This window comes from Muscardinus avellanarius (genome assembly GCF_963383645.1).
Source record: "Muscardinus avellanarius genome assembly, chromosome: 15".
Lineage (NCBI taxonomy): Eukaryota > Metazoa > Chordata > Mammalia > Rodentia > Gliridae > Muscardinus > Muscardinus avellanarius.
The window spans coordinates 35494589-35514315 of NC_137801.1; the positions used below are offsets into that span (position 1 = coordinate 35494589).

Here is a 19727-nt window from a genome sequence, read left to right on the forward strand (position 1 = left end):
AAGCAGAGGGATTACAAGCTTGCACCATGACGCCTGGTGCCTTTCACATTAAAAACTATAGTAAATCCAGGCTTGTTTTTTAAATTTATATAAAAATGGAAAATTTCAAACATATACAAAGCTTAAATCGTAATATAATAATCCCAATGGACCTTTCACCCACAAATTGTCAATTGATAGGCAATCTTGTTTATTTACAACTACCTACTTCTCTTTCACTTTGGGTTATTGTGAAGCAAACCTCAGATGTGTCACTTCATTCATAAATACCTCTATATTCATCTTAAATATATGAGAACTTTTTAATATAATATAATCACAACTTTAAATTTTCTTTAAATCCTTCCTATTGTTAAATATCCAAGAAATACTAAAATTTCTCCAACTGTCTTACAAATGTTTTTTGTCATAGTTGATTTTCTTAAATCAGAAGCCAGGTCAGTTGTACGCATTTCTTTTTTTTTTTTTTTTCTTTTTTTTTCTTTTTTTTTTTTTTTTTTTTGCAGGTATGGAGATGGAACCCAGGGGCAATAGACCTCCGAACTACACCCCTGCCCTATTTTTTTATTTTTTTTGAAACAGGGTCTCACTAAGTTGCAGAGTGCCTCACTAAGTAGCAAGGCTGTCCGTGAACCATGATCTTCCTGTCTCAGCCTCCTGAATGCTGGGATTACAAGCATGCACCATCACACCCATACATGGCTGTGTGTGTGTGTGTGTGTGTGTGTGTGTGTGTGTGTGTGTGTGTGTTACTGGGGTTCCTGAAAACCCTTTTACCTCTGGGCTACACTGCCAGACACCTATTTTTTATATTTTTTTTATTTTTATTTGGAAACAGGGTCTCTAAAGCCAGCGAATCTGGCTTCCAACCTGCGCCATCCTCCTGTCTCCGCCTCAAGCGGGGATTACAAGCAAGCGTGCGCCACCACGCCCTGCCGTTGTACACATTTCATTGGGTTGATGTGACTCTAAAATCCTTCTATATTTTATTTACCTTCCTCTGTTGTTTTCTTCAAGATCGTTTCTTTTTATTTTCATTGGTTCACTGTAATCATACATCATAACGAAGTTAAGAGTGGTAGAGACATGCACAGAGCACTTGGTGCTCTCACCACTAGGTCATTTGCTCTACAGAATGCCCTTCATTCCAGATTTGCTGTTTGTTAATGTAATTTGATACGCTCTCTGCTCCTTATATTTCCTACAAACTTGCTATTAGACGCAGAGAAGTAGATCAACAAGCAGTGGGTCATCAATACAATGAAATAGTATTTGGTGGTTAAAAAAAATGAGCTTTTAAGCCATGAAAAAACATAAAAGAAAATTTTATTGCATATTGCTAAGTGAAAGAAAAAGCTACATGTATGATTTCAACTACATGAAATTCTGGAATAGGCAAAAATTAAAAAAAGCAGTAAAAAGATTTCGGGGGGTTGAGGGCATACTGAATAGATAAAGCTTATAAGATTTTTTTTAGTACTGGGGATGGATCCCAGCGGCATTCTACCTCTGACTTACACCCCCAGCCCTAGTTTTTATTCTTTATTTTGAAACAGGGTCTCACTGAGTTGCAAAGGGCCTCACTAAGTAGCTGAGGCTGTCTATGAAACATGATCCTCCTGTTTTAGCCTTCCAAAAGCTGAAATTACAAGCGTGTACCACCATGCCCAGCTGCTTAGAGGGTATTTTTAGGTTGGCAAGACTACTCTGTATTATTTTTTAATGGTAGACACATGAAAATGTGTTTCTCAAGATCTACAGAACTTCATAATGCAAGGAGAGAAACTTGTATGTTTTTGTTGTTGTTCTTATTATTGTTTGTTTTGTTTTTTAGAAAAAAAATAACTTAGGGGAGAGAGATATCCCAGGATAAAATGTAAACTGTTAAGAGGGTCTAACTGTATTATGAACAACCTCAGTGAAAGGAGTGGAGGGGTGCTGAACTGAGTCACTATGGAAATGAGTGAAGTCTGTGAAAATATATGCAAAAGAAAGTTTACATAAGCACTGAGTAAGCACTGGACTCTAGCTGGTAAAGTTGTTTCCTATGGGGATATGAATGTACAATTCCTATATGGCTCTACATGTACATTGGAACTTTAAAGGTAAGTACATATATGGTGGATGAGATCTCTGTTGGAGTAGAAAATTACAGATGAACAAGAAAAGGGTGCTAGAGTGACTTATATGGATTAGGGTTGGAAACACTGATGGTTATATTTAGAAATACTTGCAAGTAAAAATATTCACAGATATGTACATATATACAAGTCAGTATACACATAAATATTTCCTTGCTCTTTCATCTGAAAGGACTAAAAACAACACCCCCCCCCAGTGGCAACCAGCACAGATATTACTCAAGTCTTGGTTTCCAGTGCCATATTCCAACAGGAAAAACCAGAGATCCTTAGAGAAACAGGCGATTCTAAGACTAAGGAAGGAGATATACAAAATGAGCCAGGAATATTTTATTGTGCTAGAAAGTAAGAAAGTTATTTTTCTTAAATCGGTATAAATATGTCAAAGGGACTCAGGAATTAACTGAAAAAGTTCCCAGTGGCCAAAGCTAGAACTATTTCAGCAACAAAATAAACATAAAGTGGTTGTACTGTATTACAACCCAAAGTATAAACTAAATAAAGATTATTGCTGAAAATTAAAAACTGGATAAGTAGATAAAGGAGAGAAAAAAACAAATTTTACATGCAGAATAATTCCGATTAATTAAGTAGATACTGTTCCCTTGATGAAGAGGTGTACAACTCCCCACTCCTTACTCTGGGCTGACCTCGTGCCTCCCCTTGAAAGAACACAGTATGAGACTAGAAGGGAAAGTACTCCATGAAGAAGACCCGATTGGTAAACATCAGCAATGATAACTCACACTGACCATATGCAGTCTTAACACAATGTTATAAAAATGACATCTTACCTCAGTGATCTTCCTCCCAAAAAATCCCTATAACTCCAGTCTATTCATGAGAAAAACTTCAGACAAATCTTAATAGAGAGGCATTCTACAAAACACCTGGTCAGTATTTCTCAAAACTGTCAGAGTCAAAAAAATTTAAAATTCTGAGAAACGATTAGTCAACACAACTACTAAAAATAATATAATATGTCCTATTTGGAATCCTGGATGAGAAAAAAAGAGACACTGGGAAAAACTGAGTAAATCTGAATAAAGTATGAACTTTAGCTAATAGTAATATATCAATATTGATACATTCATTTTAACAAATTGTACCATACAAATGTAAGATGTTAATAGGAGGGGGAACCAAGTGTGAGATGCATGAAAACTTTTTACAGATTCTCCAAATCTAAAATTTTCAAAACTACTTATTCTGCCGGGAGTGGTGGCGCACACGCTTGTAATCCCCACACTTGGGAGGCTGAGACAGGAGGATCGCGCAGGTTCAAAGCCAGCCACGCTGGCTTAGGAGACCCTGTTTCCAAATAAAAATATAAAATAGGTCTGGGAGTATAGCCTGGAGATAAAAGGACTTCCAGTAACCCCAGTACCAAAAAAAAAAAAACCTACTTATTCTAATTCATTCTGAATTATGCATGTCTACTCTACTTATTTGACAAGGTTTTCATTTTATGCATTTGTTAAATTACATGACAGGGGAGAGTACAAAGGAATCTTAAATCAGTGAACACGGTTAAGGCTTATTCATTATTTTCTCTTTTCAATATATCAAGCAACATAACAAGCACCCAGTATAACAAGCAAAAGCTCACAGGTAAAACATGTGCCATGTCCTCTATTTCTTCTGGGGCGTTTTGTTTTTGTTTACCCTCATACTCGGAATTGAACCCAGGGGCATTCTATGTACTAGTATTGGGAAGAAGTTTTAAAATGTATTAATGTACCAGTATTGGGAAAGATTTCCAATTTTATTTTTTTTTTGGCCTTTATTTATTTATTTATTTTAATTTTATTTTATTGGTGCACTGTATTCATACATCATAGTGGGATACAAACTTTTGTAGACATACATGCACACATCGCCCAGTCAGCCCCCACCCGATCCCTACCCCATTCTCTCCCCATCCCTCCTTCCCATGCTTGGCTTAGTGGTTGACATCTAGTATTATAGCAATTTATCCAAAATTAAAAATGATAATCTCACATAACAGTTTCATTTGTCTGATACCAAGCTTTTGATGATTTAAAGATAACATTTCAATATTTCTTTTTGCTTTCTTTCTTACCAGAGAATATTTTTTTCTGTTTTTTTAGGTGAAACTATCATATATTTATATATTTATTTTTCAGAAAAAATCTATCCTAATATGGAATATGAATTCTAGATACCCAAAACGATCTTGAAAAAGAACAAAGCTAGCAGATATATATTTTCTGATTTCAAACCATATAAAGCTACAATAATTGAAACACTGTAGTACTGTTCTAAAGGCAGATATATAAACCATTGGAGTTAAATACAAGCCTAGAGCTAAATTCTTCCCTATATTGTCAAGTTATTTTTGACAAGGTTTCCGCGAACATTTGGTGGTGGAAATAATAATCTTTTAACTAAATATTGTTGAAAAATAATAATTACATGGAAAAGAAAAAAATTGGACCCTTACCTAATCCCACATACAAGTATTAACTCAAAATAGATAAAAGACCTAAATATAAATCTTAAGACTATAAACTTTTAGAAGAAAATCTGGGTCATAAAACCTCACAACATTGAAATTGGCAGTGATTTCTTGGATATGATTTCAATGGCACAGGCAACAGAAGAATATACAAACTCCCTAAAAAATAAAAAAATATATTGTATATCCAAAGACAATGTAAACAGAGTTAAAAGTTACTAATAGAATTGGATAAAATATTTCCAAATGCTATATCTGAAGGTATATTAATATTCCAACTAGAAATCCTAAAATTAACAACAATAAAGGCAAACAATACAATTTAGAGATAGGTAAAAGACTAACATAAATAATGAATCTCCACAGATAACCAATCTTAGTTGTCTGTTGGATGGAAAATCTTGTTTCTCTGGTTCTGGTGAGTGTTACCTATTTCTTCTTTGTAGTTAATCTCTTTGAGTATTTTCTCTAGCGCTGGTTTTGAAGACATAAATTCCTTCAGTTTCTGTTTGTCATGGAAGCTTCTTATTTCTCCATCTAATTTGATAGAAAGTTTTGCTGGATAGGAAATTTTTGGCTGGAAGTTGTTTTCTTTCAGAGTTTGGAATATGTTACTCCAAGCCCTTCTGGCTCTCATGACCTGGTTTGGGAAGTCTGGAGTGATTCTAATTGGTTTGCCTCTGAATGTCACTTGGCCCTTTGTTTTTGTTGCCTTTAAGATTTTCTGCTTGGCTTCCACATTGGTCATTTTGACAATTATGTGGCATGGGGATCCTCTTCTCCGAGCCTGTCTAAAGGGAGTTCTATAAGTTTCCTGGATCTGTGTATCAACCTCTTGCTCTATGTTTGGAAAATTTTCTGCTATTACTTCCTTGAAGAGATTGTTGATCCCTTTGGTATCACTTTCTTTTCCCTCCTCTATTCCAATTATTCTTAGGTTAGCTCTCTTAAGATGGGCCCATATTTCTTCAATGTCAGATTCCTGCTGTTGGATATTTTTTTCTAGATTAGAAACTATGCATTCATTTTTGGATTGCTCATCTTCTAAGAGCGAGATTCTATTCTCCATGTGGTCTAATCGGTTGTTTGTGCTTTGAATTGAGGCCTTTACTTCATTAATTGCATCCTTTATCTCTTTTTGGCTCTCTCTGAGTTCTTTTCGAAGCACCTCTATTATTTCTACAGTTATTTTCCTGATTTGATCTTCCGGGAAGATGGCGACCGAGAAAAGCAGGGCTTAAGAGCCCCGCTAACAACCAATCTCCATTACAACAAAACCAGCGCCTTTCATAGCCAGAAAACACCATCACCAGAAAAACAAAAAAACCACCAGGCTCCAGAGAGAAAGCAGACTGAGAACAGAGCTCAGGGCCACAGAGGAGACACACGTGCCCGAGGATGCGGCAGCAGCGCCATACTGCCGGCGGCAACGGCGAACTCAACAGACAGCTACAGCAAGCCAAGGTGAGCCGCTATGGAACAGCCAGGCGGGATCTTTCGGCGATAGAGCATTTAAAGCTCCCAGTGGCTGAGCTCAGCACATGCTGCAGGGATTCAGAGTGGAAACCAAAACCAGAAAAGAAAAAATACTCCAGCCTCATGGCCGAGGGCGTGGCAGCGGCGCCATATTACCACCAGCGGCGGCAGCAGCAGTGAATTCACCGAGTCCAGTACAGCTACATCTGCGTACTCAAGAACAGTGAGTCAAATTGCGGGCCACAGAGGAGAAATCCCAGTACTGTACTTCCAGGGACTTGACCCAGTGAGGGAGTGGTGGTAGCAGAGATATCACACCATAGGAGAACGTGCAACCTGGCACCCCCCATAGTTTAAAGCAGTCTCTATCGACTCCCTGGGTCGGAGACTCTGTGATACAACCCAGTAAAGGAGTAGTGGGGTCTGAGATAATACAGACTCGAGATCCAGAGCACCTTAAGTGAAGCCATAGTGACCCAGAGAAGGCACAAACCTCCGAAATCATGGGAAAGAGGAATAACACTGGAGCAATGAATGCGCACAACCCCACAACATCAGAACCCGATAAAACAGAAAATCCAATTTTAAAAATATATCATTTGTACTAGAAAAACCAGGACTGGCAGGAAGGAGGGACTTGTAATTTACATTTCTAAAGAGAAGGAAGAAAGCCGAGCCAGGGAAGAGGTTTCTTTACATTTCTAAGGAAAGACAAATGGTCTGAGGAATGGGAGAAAATCCCAGATCCCAGAGAAACAATTTAACACATCTGGGGAGGGGAACAAAAGTAGAGGCCTGTGTTTGGAGACAGGGCCACCACAAATCCGGCTGGAGATAGCAGAAAAATTGGGCTAGAGATAGGGCAGCATATCTACAGATCAAAGGACCTGCCGCAGAGTTGGTCTGGATAAAAACACTCAGTATACTGGAGTTCTTTGGTATATTCATTCGAATTGCCCCCTTGTGCCCCTCTCTTGAGCACAGGGCTGTGACTATCTCCTGTATTTCTATCTTTTTAATAAACTTCTTTAAATCTTCAGCAACTGTCCAAGCTATCCGTATTTATTCGTAGCTTAGGACAAGAATCCATGGGGTTTTTTTTTTTCCTGTTTTTGGTCGTTTGGGGTTTTGTTGTGGTTTGAGGAAAAGTACGTCTGGGACCCTAACAGGGGTCCCTGGGGAACAGTTTCCCCACAACCATATTCTCCCAATCCGTAACATTCTACACCCCCAGCCCTTTTTATTTTTAATTTTGAAACAGGATCTATTTTTATTTTTAATTTTGAAACAGGATCTAGCTAAGTTGCCAAGAACCTCGATAAGTTGCTGAGACTGGCCACAAACCTGTGATCTTCCTGTGTCAGCCTTCCAAGTAGTGGGATTACAGGCGTGCACCACCATGTCCAGCTTGGTTTCTTCATTTTGATGACATTCTAGTTCTCTTGCCACCGCTTAGGTAGCTTTCCACTGCCACCTACTCTGGCACAATTTATTGATGCTTTTTGAACAGCAAAAATGAAATTCCATAAGGCAATATGTTTGACAGACAATAGATCTTTTTCTTTTACAATTTCCATTATTTATTATAATTGTTCTTTATTTTTATTTTTTATCTTTGCAGTACTAGGGATTAAACCCAGAGGCAGTCTATCTCCGGGCTATACCCCCAGTCCTATTTTATTTTTTATTTGGAAACAGGATCTCACTAAGTTGCTGAAAGCCTCACTAAGTTGCTGAGACTAACTTCGAACCTGCTATCCTCCTGTCTCAGCCTCCCAAGTCCTGGAATTACAAGTGTGTGCCGCCACGCCCAGCTCTTCTTGTAATTTTTCTATACTGTTGCTCATCAGTCATGAAGGGTTCGATTAGCAAAAAGATAAAACTAAACTCAGTAAACAAAAATGTTAAACAAAGTAGGGCTTTATTAATTTACATAGCTGCAAAGTCCAAGGGTCGGTCTGGCCAGGTATCATTATATTTAGGAAGCCAAATAATGTTATCAGGACATTATGCCGTTCCATCTCTTGATTCTTTGTCTTCTGGTTTTCAGGTTCCACTGGTGTCCCCAAGCAACTGTAACTCACATCTTCTCAAGTTCAAGTTCAGCACCTAGAAAGACTCTCATCTCACAGATATGGGAAATGTTCCATTACATTTCTCTGACTCCACATGGGACAGAAGTCCATCTCAGAAGCAAAGACCATGGCACAGAATGAGATGGCCTGATTGTTCCCATACCTTCCACAAAGCTGGAAGTGGGGGTGGGGTGGAAAAGTAGTGATCCTTACCCCTCCACACATGAACTGAGACTCAGGAAGAGAGTGGCTTCCCTGGATGAAGGATGGGATAAAAATAACTGGAGCATGGAGAATGGATGCAGAGTAGCAAACAGCAAAGCAAAATGTGTTATCCAGGACAGCTAACAAGTACAGACAAGCATAAGAACCCTTTAATACCAACACACTCTCGGAGCTGTGGTGTGTGTGTGTGTGTGTGTGTGTGTGTGTGTGTGTGTGTGTTAGGGATATTTATTTATTTATTTATTTGGTACCGAGGATTGAACTCAGAGGCATTCTACCTCTGAGCTACATCCCCAGACCTTTACATTGTTTATTTTGAAACAAGGTCTCACTAAGTTACTAAGGGTCTTGCTAAATTGCTGGGGCTAGCCACCAACCTGTGAGCCTAACTAGGCCTCCCAAGTACTGGGATTATAGGTGCATACCACTGCACCCAGCTTGAGCTAATCATTTTCTAAGAGCATATTCTTCTGGAGACCACCCTGACAGCAGCTTCAGTGGTGTGTTTGATTAATCTGCCGAGTTAAAAGCTGTCCTGCATTCCATCTGCCTCGCCCACGCAGCCTGCTGCTCCCGCCCTCTTGTCTGTTTCAACCCACACTTCTGTCTCATTCATTCAGTGCGCACTGATGAGGAGTAAGAAGGAAAACGACCCCTTGGGAATTAGGGTTTTATGCTAAAATATTGTTTTGAAGACTTATTCTGGCTTTTCAGTACCAATGAGACAAAGAGGAATTTCCAAAAATGTAAACAGTAAAACATGGACTCCAGTCACTTAACCTCTGAGCCCATTACTGCCTGTAAGCTGGATTAGAGTACATTTACAATGACCTGCGGGCTCTAACCAGAAATAATGCTGGGATCAACTAAAAGCTGGAAAGCAAACCCACTCTCTAACCTTCTTATTAATTTTACTGGGGCAATTTTTTGTCTATGAGCTGACAAGGGAAGGTAGTAAGCAGCATGCCTGTGTAGAGTAACTTCTCACAGGCAGTGTCTAGTTCACAGAATAATGGTCCCCACACTCTGGTGCCCCGCTCCATGCCATGCCGACACTGAGCATCCAAAAACTCTTTGTTGAGGGATTAAATAATGATGGAAAACAGAACCAAAGGAAAAGGGGGGAAAGTATAATAATCAAAAATGTAATTCTTTGTGTTTTATATACCAACTTCTGGTGGGCAGGTGTGCTGGCTCCTGATACCGGTAGCAGGCCCAGTGATTAGAACTTGGACAGGTATTTAGCAGACATTCAGAGAAGCATCCTCCCCTTGGCTATGGGTCTCACAGCCTGCTGGAGAATGGGGCAAAGCCTCAACCTGCAGACAGGCTGCTGAGGAGGTAAGGAAGACCAGGCAGGCTAGACTTCCATTCCTCTCATGGACAGGAGACAGGAGAACTGGACGCTCAGATTTATCTCCCGGAGCACCTGACAGCAGCAGTGCTGTGTCATTCTGTCCTCCACGCTGAGTCACAAATCCAGGGACCTTCGTTGGGGCCAGTGGTGGTTTATTTCACCTACTCCTCCCCATCCTTTCACAGCACTGACCAGAAGTGATCCAAGTTAACCATTTACACAAGTGCAGTCCCTAGCCTGTCCACGGTTCCCATCCCCCAGATTCCCAAGCAGCCCCAAAACTAACCTATCCTTGACCACGGGCTCGACCACCACACCTGACACTGCCAGATTCTGTAGGTTCTTCCTTCACAACATGTCTCAGGCGTCATATCTTTCTGAAACATTGATCATATCACTATGTTAAAAAAAAAAACTACCTCTCTCTCAATCTCTCTCTCTCTCTCTCTCTCTCTCTCTCTCTCTCTCTCTCTCTCATCTCTCTGCAGAATACACCCAAACTACTTATTCATCCGGCATTCAATTTCAATCCAATTGCACTCCAGACTTCTTTTCTATTCCCATCCATATAGCCCAGTCCTCGATAGCCATTCTGAGATAAACCACTGTGCCCTGGGCTTCCAGCCTCCAGCCCCTAACTTGACTCTCTCTCTTCCACCTAAAAAGTTTTTCCCCTTCCCACAACTAACTCTATCCACCCACTCCACCCTCTTGAAAGCATCTAGAGTTCTCCTGAATCAAAATTCATCTCAGTCTTTTGTTTTTCTAACCACTTGGCTTTGTGGCACAGTTAACCATTTGTATTACTTTTACATTATTTGTCTACCTACTTCCTGGCCATACAAGGGAGGTTGGGGGGAGGGACCATGTTACCATAATCTTATCTCAGCTCCTGATGGTCCCACCCACATAGGAACAAAAGATCTAACTTCATTCTAATTAGTTTCACATATACTGTCTCATTTAATCCTCATAATAACCTTGCAAAGAACTATATTTATTACATAACATTTGTTTTTTAGAAGAGGAAAACAAGGCAAAAAGAAGTTTAATATGTAGCCCAAGGACGTGCAGTTGATGGGTGAAGCTAGCCTGTGGAGGCCACCCATCTCCAACTATATCCCACAGCTGAGCACAGGCACTGAGATGGCCTGAGCCCCCAAAATAGGCTCTAAGTTAAATTTCTACCCAAATAAGACAAATATAGCAATAATTCAGTTGCAAAAGGTGATATAGACCAACTCTACTATAAGGTATTTGATAGTGGCTCTAATCTCTCTTCTCTCCAACCATGCTCTATTTGTACTGCTCACATCTACTCTGGTCTTCTACTCATATTTAAAATAGAGAAGATCTGTGTGTGTGGTAGTACACATTTATTATCCCAGTACTTGGGAAGCTGAGACAGGAGGATCATGGGTTTGCAGCCAGCCTGTTACTTAGTGAAGCTCTCTACAATTTAGTGAGACTCTGTTTCAAAATAAAGAATAAAAAATAGGTCTGGGGTTGTAGCTCATAGGTAGAATTCCCCTGGGTTCCATCCCTAGTACTGCCAAATATATATATATATATATATATATATATATATATATATATATATATATATAAAAGAAAAGAAAAAAGTAATTGACATTGGCCTGAGTCTCCCTGTAGAGAGCTGCCTTTGCCTCACTCCTGTCCAGGACCTCTTTCCTCTGTCTGTTCCCACGTAAGCTACACACTCCAACAATACAAACAGCCCCTTGTAGGCAAAGATGCAGAGGCCTCACATCAGAGACTTACAGGTACTCAGACGGATTCAAGGTCCATCTACATAGTTTTAGGACAGAGTCTTTGGGTCTATCCATTTGTTTAATACAAACATATACCTACTTTTTTATAAGATAATAGAATAATGACACTTTTTTCTCTTTTTCTCTTTTGTCACAACTTGTATTGAAATTATTGTGCTCCAGACCTACAGGTTACTTTCTGGGAATCTAACAATCTGCCCTTACTTCTTTCATGTGGGAAGCATTTCAATTAAATGAGAGAAACAAGCCCATCAACTTTGAGCACCAAAAAGAATACACAATGGATGGAATTTCTTTCATGCTGGAACATTAATTAATCACACAGAGTTGACAGGTACTTGTGAGAGTGGTCTCACAAGGCGGGAAACACTGGTTCCTGCTGCTTGCCAAATGGCCAAATCAAGCACCTTTCTCTAAAGCCTGCTCAGGGAAATACTCGTAAGTTCTTTGAGGGCTAACTCCCTTTCTGATGTTGCTATAGCAACAAGCATGGTTTGTTGTTTGTTTTTTTGTTTTGTTTTGTCTTATTTTGTTTTCAGGTTCACAGGTGAGGCCATTGAAGGAAAATTCCCTTGCTGCCATTATTGCAGAGACAAGACAAAGGAGGCTTTTAGCCCTTGGAAGCAAAGTGACAGCATCTAGTGTTTGTGTGGCCCCTTTTACAGGGAGAGAACTTTGACGTGCAGAGTCTCACACAGCCTCACAGCACTCTGTAAGCAAGGGCATGGCTTGCCATCATCTTACAAATTTTAGAGGCAAGAAACAGGGGAGAACCATGATAAATACAATATAAGAAAAGATTTGAAAAAATATGAAGGTTTCAGATTTCAAACTAAGGGCACTGACCTTAATATATAACTGCTAATAGAATTAATAAAACAACTGCTCATACTACTCATGTATTTATTACTATTGCATTATTATCTCGTTTAATCCCTATCACCATCCTGTGAGTTAAGAATGATATTGCAGCCAGGCTTGGTGGCACATGCTTGTAATCCCAGTACTTAGAAGGCTGAGACAGGAGGATAGCAGGTTTGCAGCTAGCCTCAGCTACTTCGTGAGGCTCTCTGCAACTTAGTGAGACCCTGTTTCAAACCAAAGAATACAAAATAGGGCTGGGGGGCGCGCTAGTGGGAGTCTGGGGGCAGCGGCCGCCCCGAGGGTCCCCTCTGTTTGCTTCTCCTCGTAGCCTTGGGGCGGGCTGCCACGAGATGGACACTCCCCCGCTTTCAGGCTCGGAGTCGGATTCTGATGAGTCTCTGGTCACCGACAGAGAGTTGCAGGATGCGTTTTCCCGCAGACTCCTGAAGCCAGGCCTTAATGTCGTGCTAGAGGGGCCAAAGAAGGCGGTGAACGACGTGAATGGCTTGAAGCAGTGTTTGGCAGAATTCAAGAGGGATCTGGAATGGGTTGAAAGGCTCGATGTGACCCTGGGTCCCGTGCCCGAAATCAGGGAACCTCAGCCAGCATCTCAAGAGAAGAACCAGAAAGCTGTTAATCCAGAGGATGATTTTCAGCGGGAAATGAGTTTCTACCGCCAGGCACAGGCTGCCGTGCTTGCGGTATTACCCCGGCTCCATCAGCTCAAAGTCCCTACCAAGCGGCCCACTGATTATTTTGCAGAAATGGCTAATCAGCAGATGCAAAAGATTCGACGGAAGCTGCAGACTAAACAGGCCGCTATGGAGAAGTCTGAAAAAGCTAAGCAGCTACGAGCACTTAGGAAGTATGGGAAGAAGGTGCAAACAGAGGTTCTGCAGAAGAGGCAGCGAGAGAAAGCACATATGATGAGTGCCATTAAGAAGTATCAGAAAGGCTTCTCCGATAAACTGGACTTCCTTGAGGGAGATCAGAAACCAGTCGCCCGGGGTGCAAAGTCGGGAGCTAAAGCCCAGCAGATGAAGAAGGGGCCTAGTGCTAAACGACGCTATAAAAACCAGAAGTTTGGTTTTGGTGGCAAGAAGAAAGGCTCCAAGTGGAACACTCGTGAGAGCTACGATGATGTTTCCAGCTTCCGGGCCAAGACAGCTCATGGCACAGGCCTCAAGAGGCTTGGAAAGAAAGGATCAAATAAGAGACCTGGGAAACGAACAAGAGACAAGATGAAGAGCAGAACCCATTAAATACTGTCTTTGTATTAAAAATAACCACGAAAAATGGATGAAACTTTTCACAATACAGTTGGATCCTTTCTCTTGGTTTTTTCTTTTTAATTTTTTGGTGAAAAATTGTTTGAATAAGCTGAAGAAAAAAATTATCAAAGAAACATACCCTTGATTAAAAACTCAGGACTAAAAGAAAAAAAAAAAATAGGGCTGGGGCTGGAGCTTGGAGGTAGAATGTCACTGGGTTCAATCCCCAGTACCACACACAAAGATATATATATATATATATATATCGCTATCCATTTTCAAATGAAGGAGATTGTGGTTAGAGTAGTGAGGTACCAAGATCAAGAAGAAGAAGGAGTCAATGTGTAATAGGGCACTTCAGGAATCTTTTAAGAAAGATGTAACCTCACCCAGCTGGGCAAGGTGCACATACCTATAATCCCAGTACTTGAGAGGTTGAAACAGGAAGATAGCAGGTTTGAGGCCAGCCTCAGCAACTTAGCAAGACCCTATTTCAAAATAAAAATTAAAAAGGGCCAGGAGTTTAACTCCAATGTAGAATGCCCTGGTTTCAATCCCTACTACCAAATAAATCAACAAAAAGATGTTACAAGATCATGTGTGTGTGTGTGTGTGTGTGTGTGTGTGTGGTACTAGGGATGGAACTCAGGGGCATTCTACCTCCAACCTATACCTCCAGCTCTATTTTTTATTCTCTAATTTGAAACAAGGTCTCACTAAGTTGCAAAGGGCCTCACTAAGTAACTGAGGCTGTCAGCAAACCATGATCCTCCTGTCTCAGCCTCCCAAATTCTGGGATTACAAGTATACGACACCACGCCCAGCTAAGATTTTTCAAAAGGGTAAAGCAAGTTATTTGAAGGTGTTGGAGGAGGTAGGTTGCAGGGACACAAAGGTGGGGACGAGGAGATGCCAAGGATGCTTCAGGAAGCCATGCGAGTGATAGCCACTTGTACTGGGTGGCAGAAGAAGGTGATGGAAGTGACCAGCTTCTGGGCAGATGTTAAAGGTAAAGGCAAAGCTGTTTACTGATGGTGTAGACATGGGATGTAAGAAAAAGAGTCAAGAATAGCTTTCAGTTTTTTGTCTCAAAAAATGAAATAATTGATTGTCATCAAAGATTGGGGGTAGGCCACAGCTGTTGCAGGTTTGGCAGGAATCCGGGGGATAAGGATTCAGTTTCAGATAGCTTCAGCTTGAGAAGATAATTTGTCATTCAAGTAGAAATGCCAGGTAAGTAGTTGGACAGAAGAATCTGGAGTGTCAAAGAAAAGTCTGGTCTGGGCTTGCAGATTTGGGAGGTATTGGCATAGAGAAGGTGATAGCCATTAACGCTGGATAGATCACCAAGAAAGTGTATAGAGACAGGCAAAAGGAAAAACCAAAGACTGAGAACATCCAACATTTACAAGTCGGGGGAAGGCAAGGACCAGCCAAGGAGGCCACAGAAGAGTGATCAGGGGGCGCAGCATATTGGAAACCTAGCACCCAAAGCGCATCAGGAAGCACAGAGTGAGCACCTGTGCCAAAGGGCACGAGCAGGACACGTACGATGAAGACTAGTGACGAAGCATGAGCTGTAACACAAAGGTCATAGGTAACCTTGACGAGAACTGTTGCCATAGAGAGATTTGAGAACAGGCCTGATTAAGCAGATCTGAGAGAAATCAGTAGAAAATAGACTGGAGATAATGAGCATGGATATACTGCTGTCTAGGATTTGTTATGACCAATGCAAAGAAATGGGGCAGCAGCTGGTAGGGAGAAGATTGCCTATTTGAAGATGGGAAATTAACAGCACAGTCGTACGAATGATCTAGTAAAGAATAAAAAAGCCAGTAGTGTTAGAGAGAAGGGGAGAGTCGCCAAAGGCATGCTCTGGAAGAGCCAGAGGAGGCTGGGCTCCAGGGCACAAGTGGGCAGAGCAGTCTGTGGGAGCCTCTTCTAAAAGCATTTCCACTCTCAGTACAGAAGAAGGTACAGTCTCCAGCTCAAAGCAACATTGGAGAAGTGTCAGAGAATTAATATGAATTAATTGTCCTTGGGGGGCAGGAGGGGGAGACGTACATTACTGATCTTTTAGTTCAAAGAATAAGCACCTGAAGCTGTAAAATACAATGCAATTCTTTGTATCCCAAGTGAGGAAGGAGAGGAAAAAACTCTGATTTTGTTAAACAGGGATTTGCATTCCAGTAATCAGAGTAGTTGAGAGGCTGAGACAGGACAATCACAGTGTCGAGGGTACCCTCAACAGCACAGCAAGACTCTCAGAAACCTATCCAGACCGTCTTTCAAAACAAACAAACAAAATTAAAGGTCTGGGGATGTAGCTGAGAAGTAAAATGTCCCTAGGTTCAATCCCCAGAACCAATAAAATAAAATAAAATGGGATAGCTATGCCATTATAAGCTATTATATCAGCACCTCTTTTTAAAAGTTGGATTTCTACAATCAAGAACCAACTGAAATACCTCCAAGAAAGGAGTTTCCCAATAACTGTTTCTGGCTGGTGCAGTAAAAAGATGGACTATAAATCTCGAGAGAGAAATCATTAAAACACTTTTCTAGATACTATTACTTCAGGCCAAATCTTGCCTGTGCCAAGGAGACAGTGGTAGCCAGAATCAAGAATGTTAAGTAAAACCACCAGTACAGAAACAGTTCTAAAGTGGAAGTAGCTGGCATCCGAAAGGCACGTGGTCAGGATATAGGGTCAGCGGCAAGTGGCATAGTTAACACTTTAGAACACCAGGGCATGACATGAACCGCGCAGGGTGGCAGAGTCCAGTCACAAGGTGCACTGCCATAGGAAGGAGCATGTCCAGTTGGTCAAGGCATGACTTTACCCTGACTTAAAACATGATCTTTCTACCACTAACCTGCCCATTTCTCAGTGGTCTCTAAATGTTGCTGAAGCACAAACCAGAGAATTTTCATAGCCTTTCCACATGGTTTCTAGGCAGTCTGTGCTCTTCCCAGAGGTTATCATTGTCCTCAGCGAGGAAGCAGTCCAGATCTGGGAGCCCCAAGGCCATGTAGCTTGAAGTGAATACAAAGCATTTCTGTTTGTCTTCCCAGGAAAAGCCTATTTTATCCAAAGGAGCACAGGGTGGCCATGGAATTATAAATAGAATTTCACAGGTCATGTGTTGCTATGTAATAAATTGTCTCAAAACTTAACACTCATTTGCCCCCTCACCTTTTTTGTGAAGGGAGATCTGGGTGCTGCTCAGAAGGGCCTCTTAAAATCATAGATCAAAATGGACCAGAGAAGCTAGCCATGGTATGCATACCTGTAACGCCAGGACTTGTGAGGCTGAGACAGGAAGAGTTCAGGTTCACAGCTAGCCTCAGCAACTTAGCAAGGCCCTCCACAACTTAGTGAGACCTTGTTTAAAATATTAAAAGGAACCTTTTACAGTGGCCAGGAACATGGGTGGTATAGGGCAGTGACTGGTTCATGCACTTTGGGGCCTCACAAAGCTAGACTTAAATCCCAGCTTTTTTATTTTTATTGTTCACAAAGCTAGACTTAAATCCCAGCTTTTTTATTTTTATTGTTCACTGGGCAACCTGGGGTGCACATCTGAGCCCCTGTGGTTATATCACACCTTTAGAAAAAGAATTAAAATATAAAAAGGACTCAGAGGTAGAGTGCCCCTGGGTTCAATCCCCAGTACCACAACAACAACAAAGATGGACTGGGTCTGCAGCCACTGCACCACCAAGCTCCTCAACAACATCCGGATTTGTGAGGTTTGCTGGCCTCTTCTATTCCTCAATTTCAGAAAGTTGATTCCTGCGTTCCTCACTGGCTGTTGACTGGAGGCTGCCCTCAGTTCCTTGCCAGGTAGACCTCCACAGAGCTATTCATATCAGGACAGCTGATTCCATTCCAAAAAGCAGGTGGGAGGGCAAGTGGGGCAAGGGAGCTGGAAGTCAGTCTTTGTAATCCAACTTTGGAAGTGATGTGCACACTTTGGCCACATACTGGATTCTATAAGAGAATCCAGGCAAAATTAGTCCTGATATTATAGTGTCTGTAAAAGTGCTTTAATTGTTTCCTAAACACTTAATCCTCTTCTAAAATCCAGTCCATAGATTTTGGGCCACGGTCAAGACTGGGGTGAGGTGAGATAAGGTGCGAATTGCCCGTTGAGACCCTTCTGGTAGCTGGAGATTGTTGGCAGCCATCTTAGAAGCTGCCTATCTTAACAGTAAACTTAGAAACTAACCCAAAATAGCTTCTGGAAGATTTTCCTTCAGATTATTTGCCTTTATTCCTAGCTCTAAGCAAAATAAAGCTCAGAAATTGATGAAAGGAACTCAGCTATTTGTCTTCTAAAATGCTGCCTTGCCCAGGTTGTGGTTTGGCCCAAAGGGGCTATCCTTATCTCTTAAGACACACAGGCCTCTAAGCTGAGCCTTTTGTACCTCTTTCAGCTCAGAGCTCCTGCTCCTCACACTACAGAAGCTGGCAGCGCTCCTCACGTGGTCCCTCAGGATACGGCTGCTTCTCAGAGCTTTAGTTCATTCTTTGCCAGATGTCCCCATGTTTCTCTCTCTGAGGTCCTTCTCCACTGCCAGGAACAGAATGCATTTTTCTTTCTGTAAGTATATTTCCCCAGGAAGGTGAGAGAATGACTCACATTTTTCTCACTCAAACTCTAACCTATTCTGTTTCCACCAAGAGGGAAATGGGCAGGTAGAATTAAGTAGGTGAAAGCTATTTGAGAATGTTTTCAAACCTCAGTTTGGACACTAAACATCCAGGCTTATGTGAAGAAAACTGATATGCCAATGGATGAGGCATTCTCCCAGATCATGAGTTATTGGGAATTATGCCATACCAGAGGCAGACCCTCCCCAAGCATCCTTCACACCTTACAGAAGGGCAGCTACACTCCTTCTGAGAACTGCAAGCTCATTGGGAAATCAACTAACCTCTGCCCTTCGTGGAACCTTTTACAGTGGCCAGGAACGTGGGTGGTGTAGGGCAGTGACTGGTTCATGCAAATGGGACCTCACAAAGCTAGGCTTAAATCCCAGCTTATTTTATTATTCACTGGGCAACCTGGGATGCACATCTGAGCCCTCCGTGCTTATATCACACCTTTAGAAAAAGAATTAAATCATGTAATTTTTGGCAGATCAGAGGCCAAGGAGCTACCCCTCCCTCTTGGAGACTTCTGCTCTCCCAGGGTTCTCCCTGTGCCTATTCCTCTTAGCTGTGCTCCCATTTTTCTTCATTCCTCCCCATAAAAAGGTCACCTTCAAAAGTCCTATACCAGTAAACCTCCTCCGGGAGGCTCAGGGGTGAAAGTAAGCCAGGTAGCACCATCATGCTGTGACATGAAGACCTTGGGGCCTTGTCAGTGACCCATCAAAGAGGGCTCTGTGGTTGAACAGGGACACATTAGAAGTGCCCCTCTCAGATCTAATCCCAACCTGTAATCTCACCAATTCTCAGCTCCAGCTACACCCAATCATCCATTTTATCCACTCCTGTTCCCAAGCTGTTGAAAATCACCAAAGCCTGCTGACCAACTCTCACTATAAATCTATGTTATTCAGCACTGCTTATTCACTAATCTTTTTATTTATCCTTATTAACTGTCCTGCTCCACATGGCAGCAATTTCAGTCTCTTCTTTAATCTTTAAATACCCTGTCCCCTTCTTACAGAGCATCCTATATCACTGAAAAGTTAAGTTCTCTCCCCCACCTTTCCTTTCCTACACCTCAGACAATTTGATTGTTTCATGTGGCCCTTTAGATCCCCTAATCTGCAAAACGGAAGGATACAGATCCTTTTCCAAAGCTAACAGCAAACTTTTGATCCCATACCTCATGACTCCTCCAAGATTTTGTCACACTGATCATCCCCTCTCCTTCTCTTGCAGGGTTAACATCTCCCTTTAGGCCTTAGGGTAAGATGATTCTTCCATGTGTCCTCACACTTGTCCCCCCAACTCCCACATGGACAACTGCCCTTCTATCCATCAACATCACATACAAACCACATTCTCCACTCTATATCACGAATT

General features: G+C 41.6%; 1 protein-coding gene across 1 annotated transcript; it reads left to right on the plus strand.

Moving 5' to 3' along the window:
- Positions 1-12760: 12760 nt before the first annotated feature.
- Positions 12761-13672, plus strand: LOC308273794 (putative rRNA-processing protein EBP2; the record flags this gene model as incomplete). The annotated part of the gene is made up of 1 exon (XM_080711135.1): positions 12761-13672. The coding sequence occupies one exon, from the start codon at positions 12761-12763 to the stop codon at positions 13670-13672; it is 912 nt and encodes a 303-aa protein (XP_080567261.1).
- Between the last annotated feature and the right edge of the window lie 6055 nt (positions 13673-19727).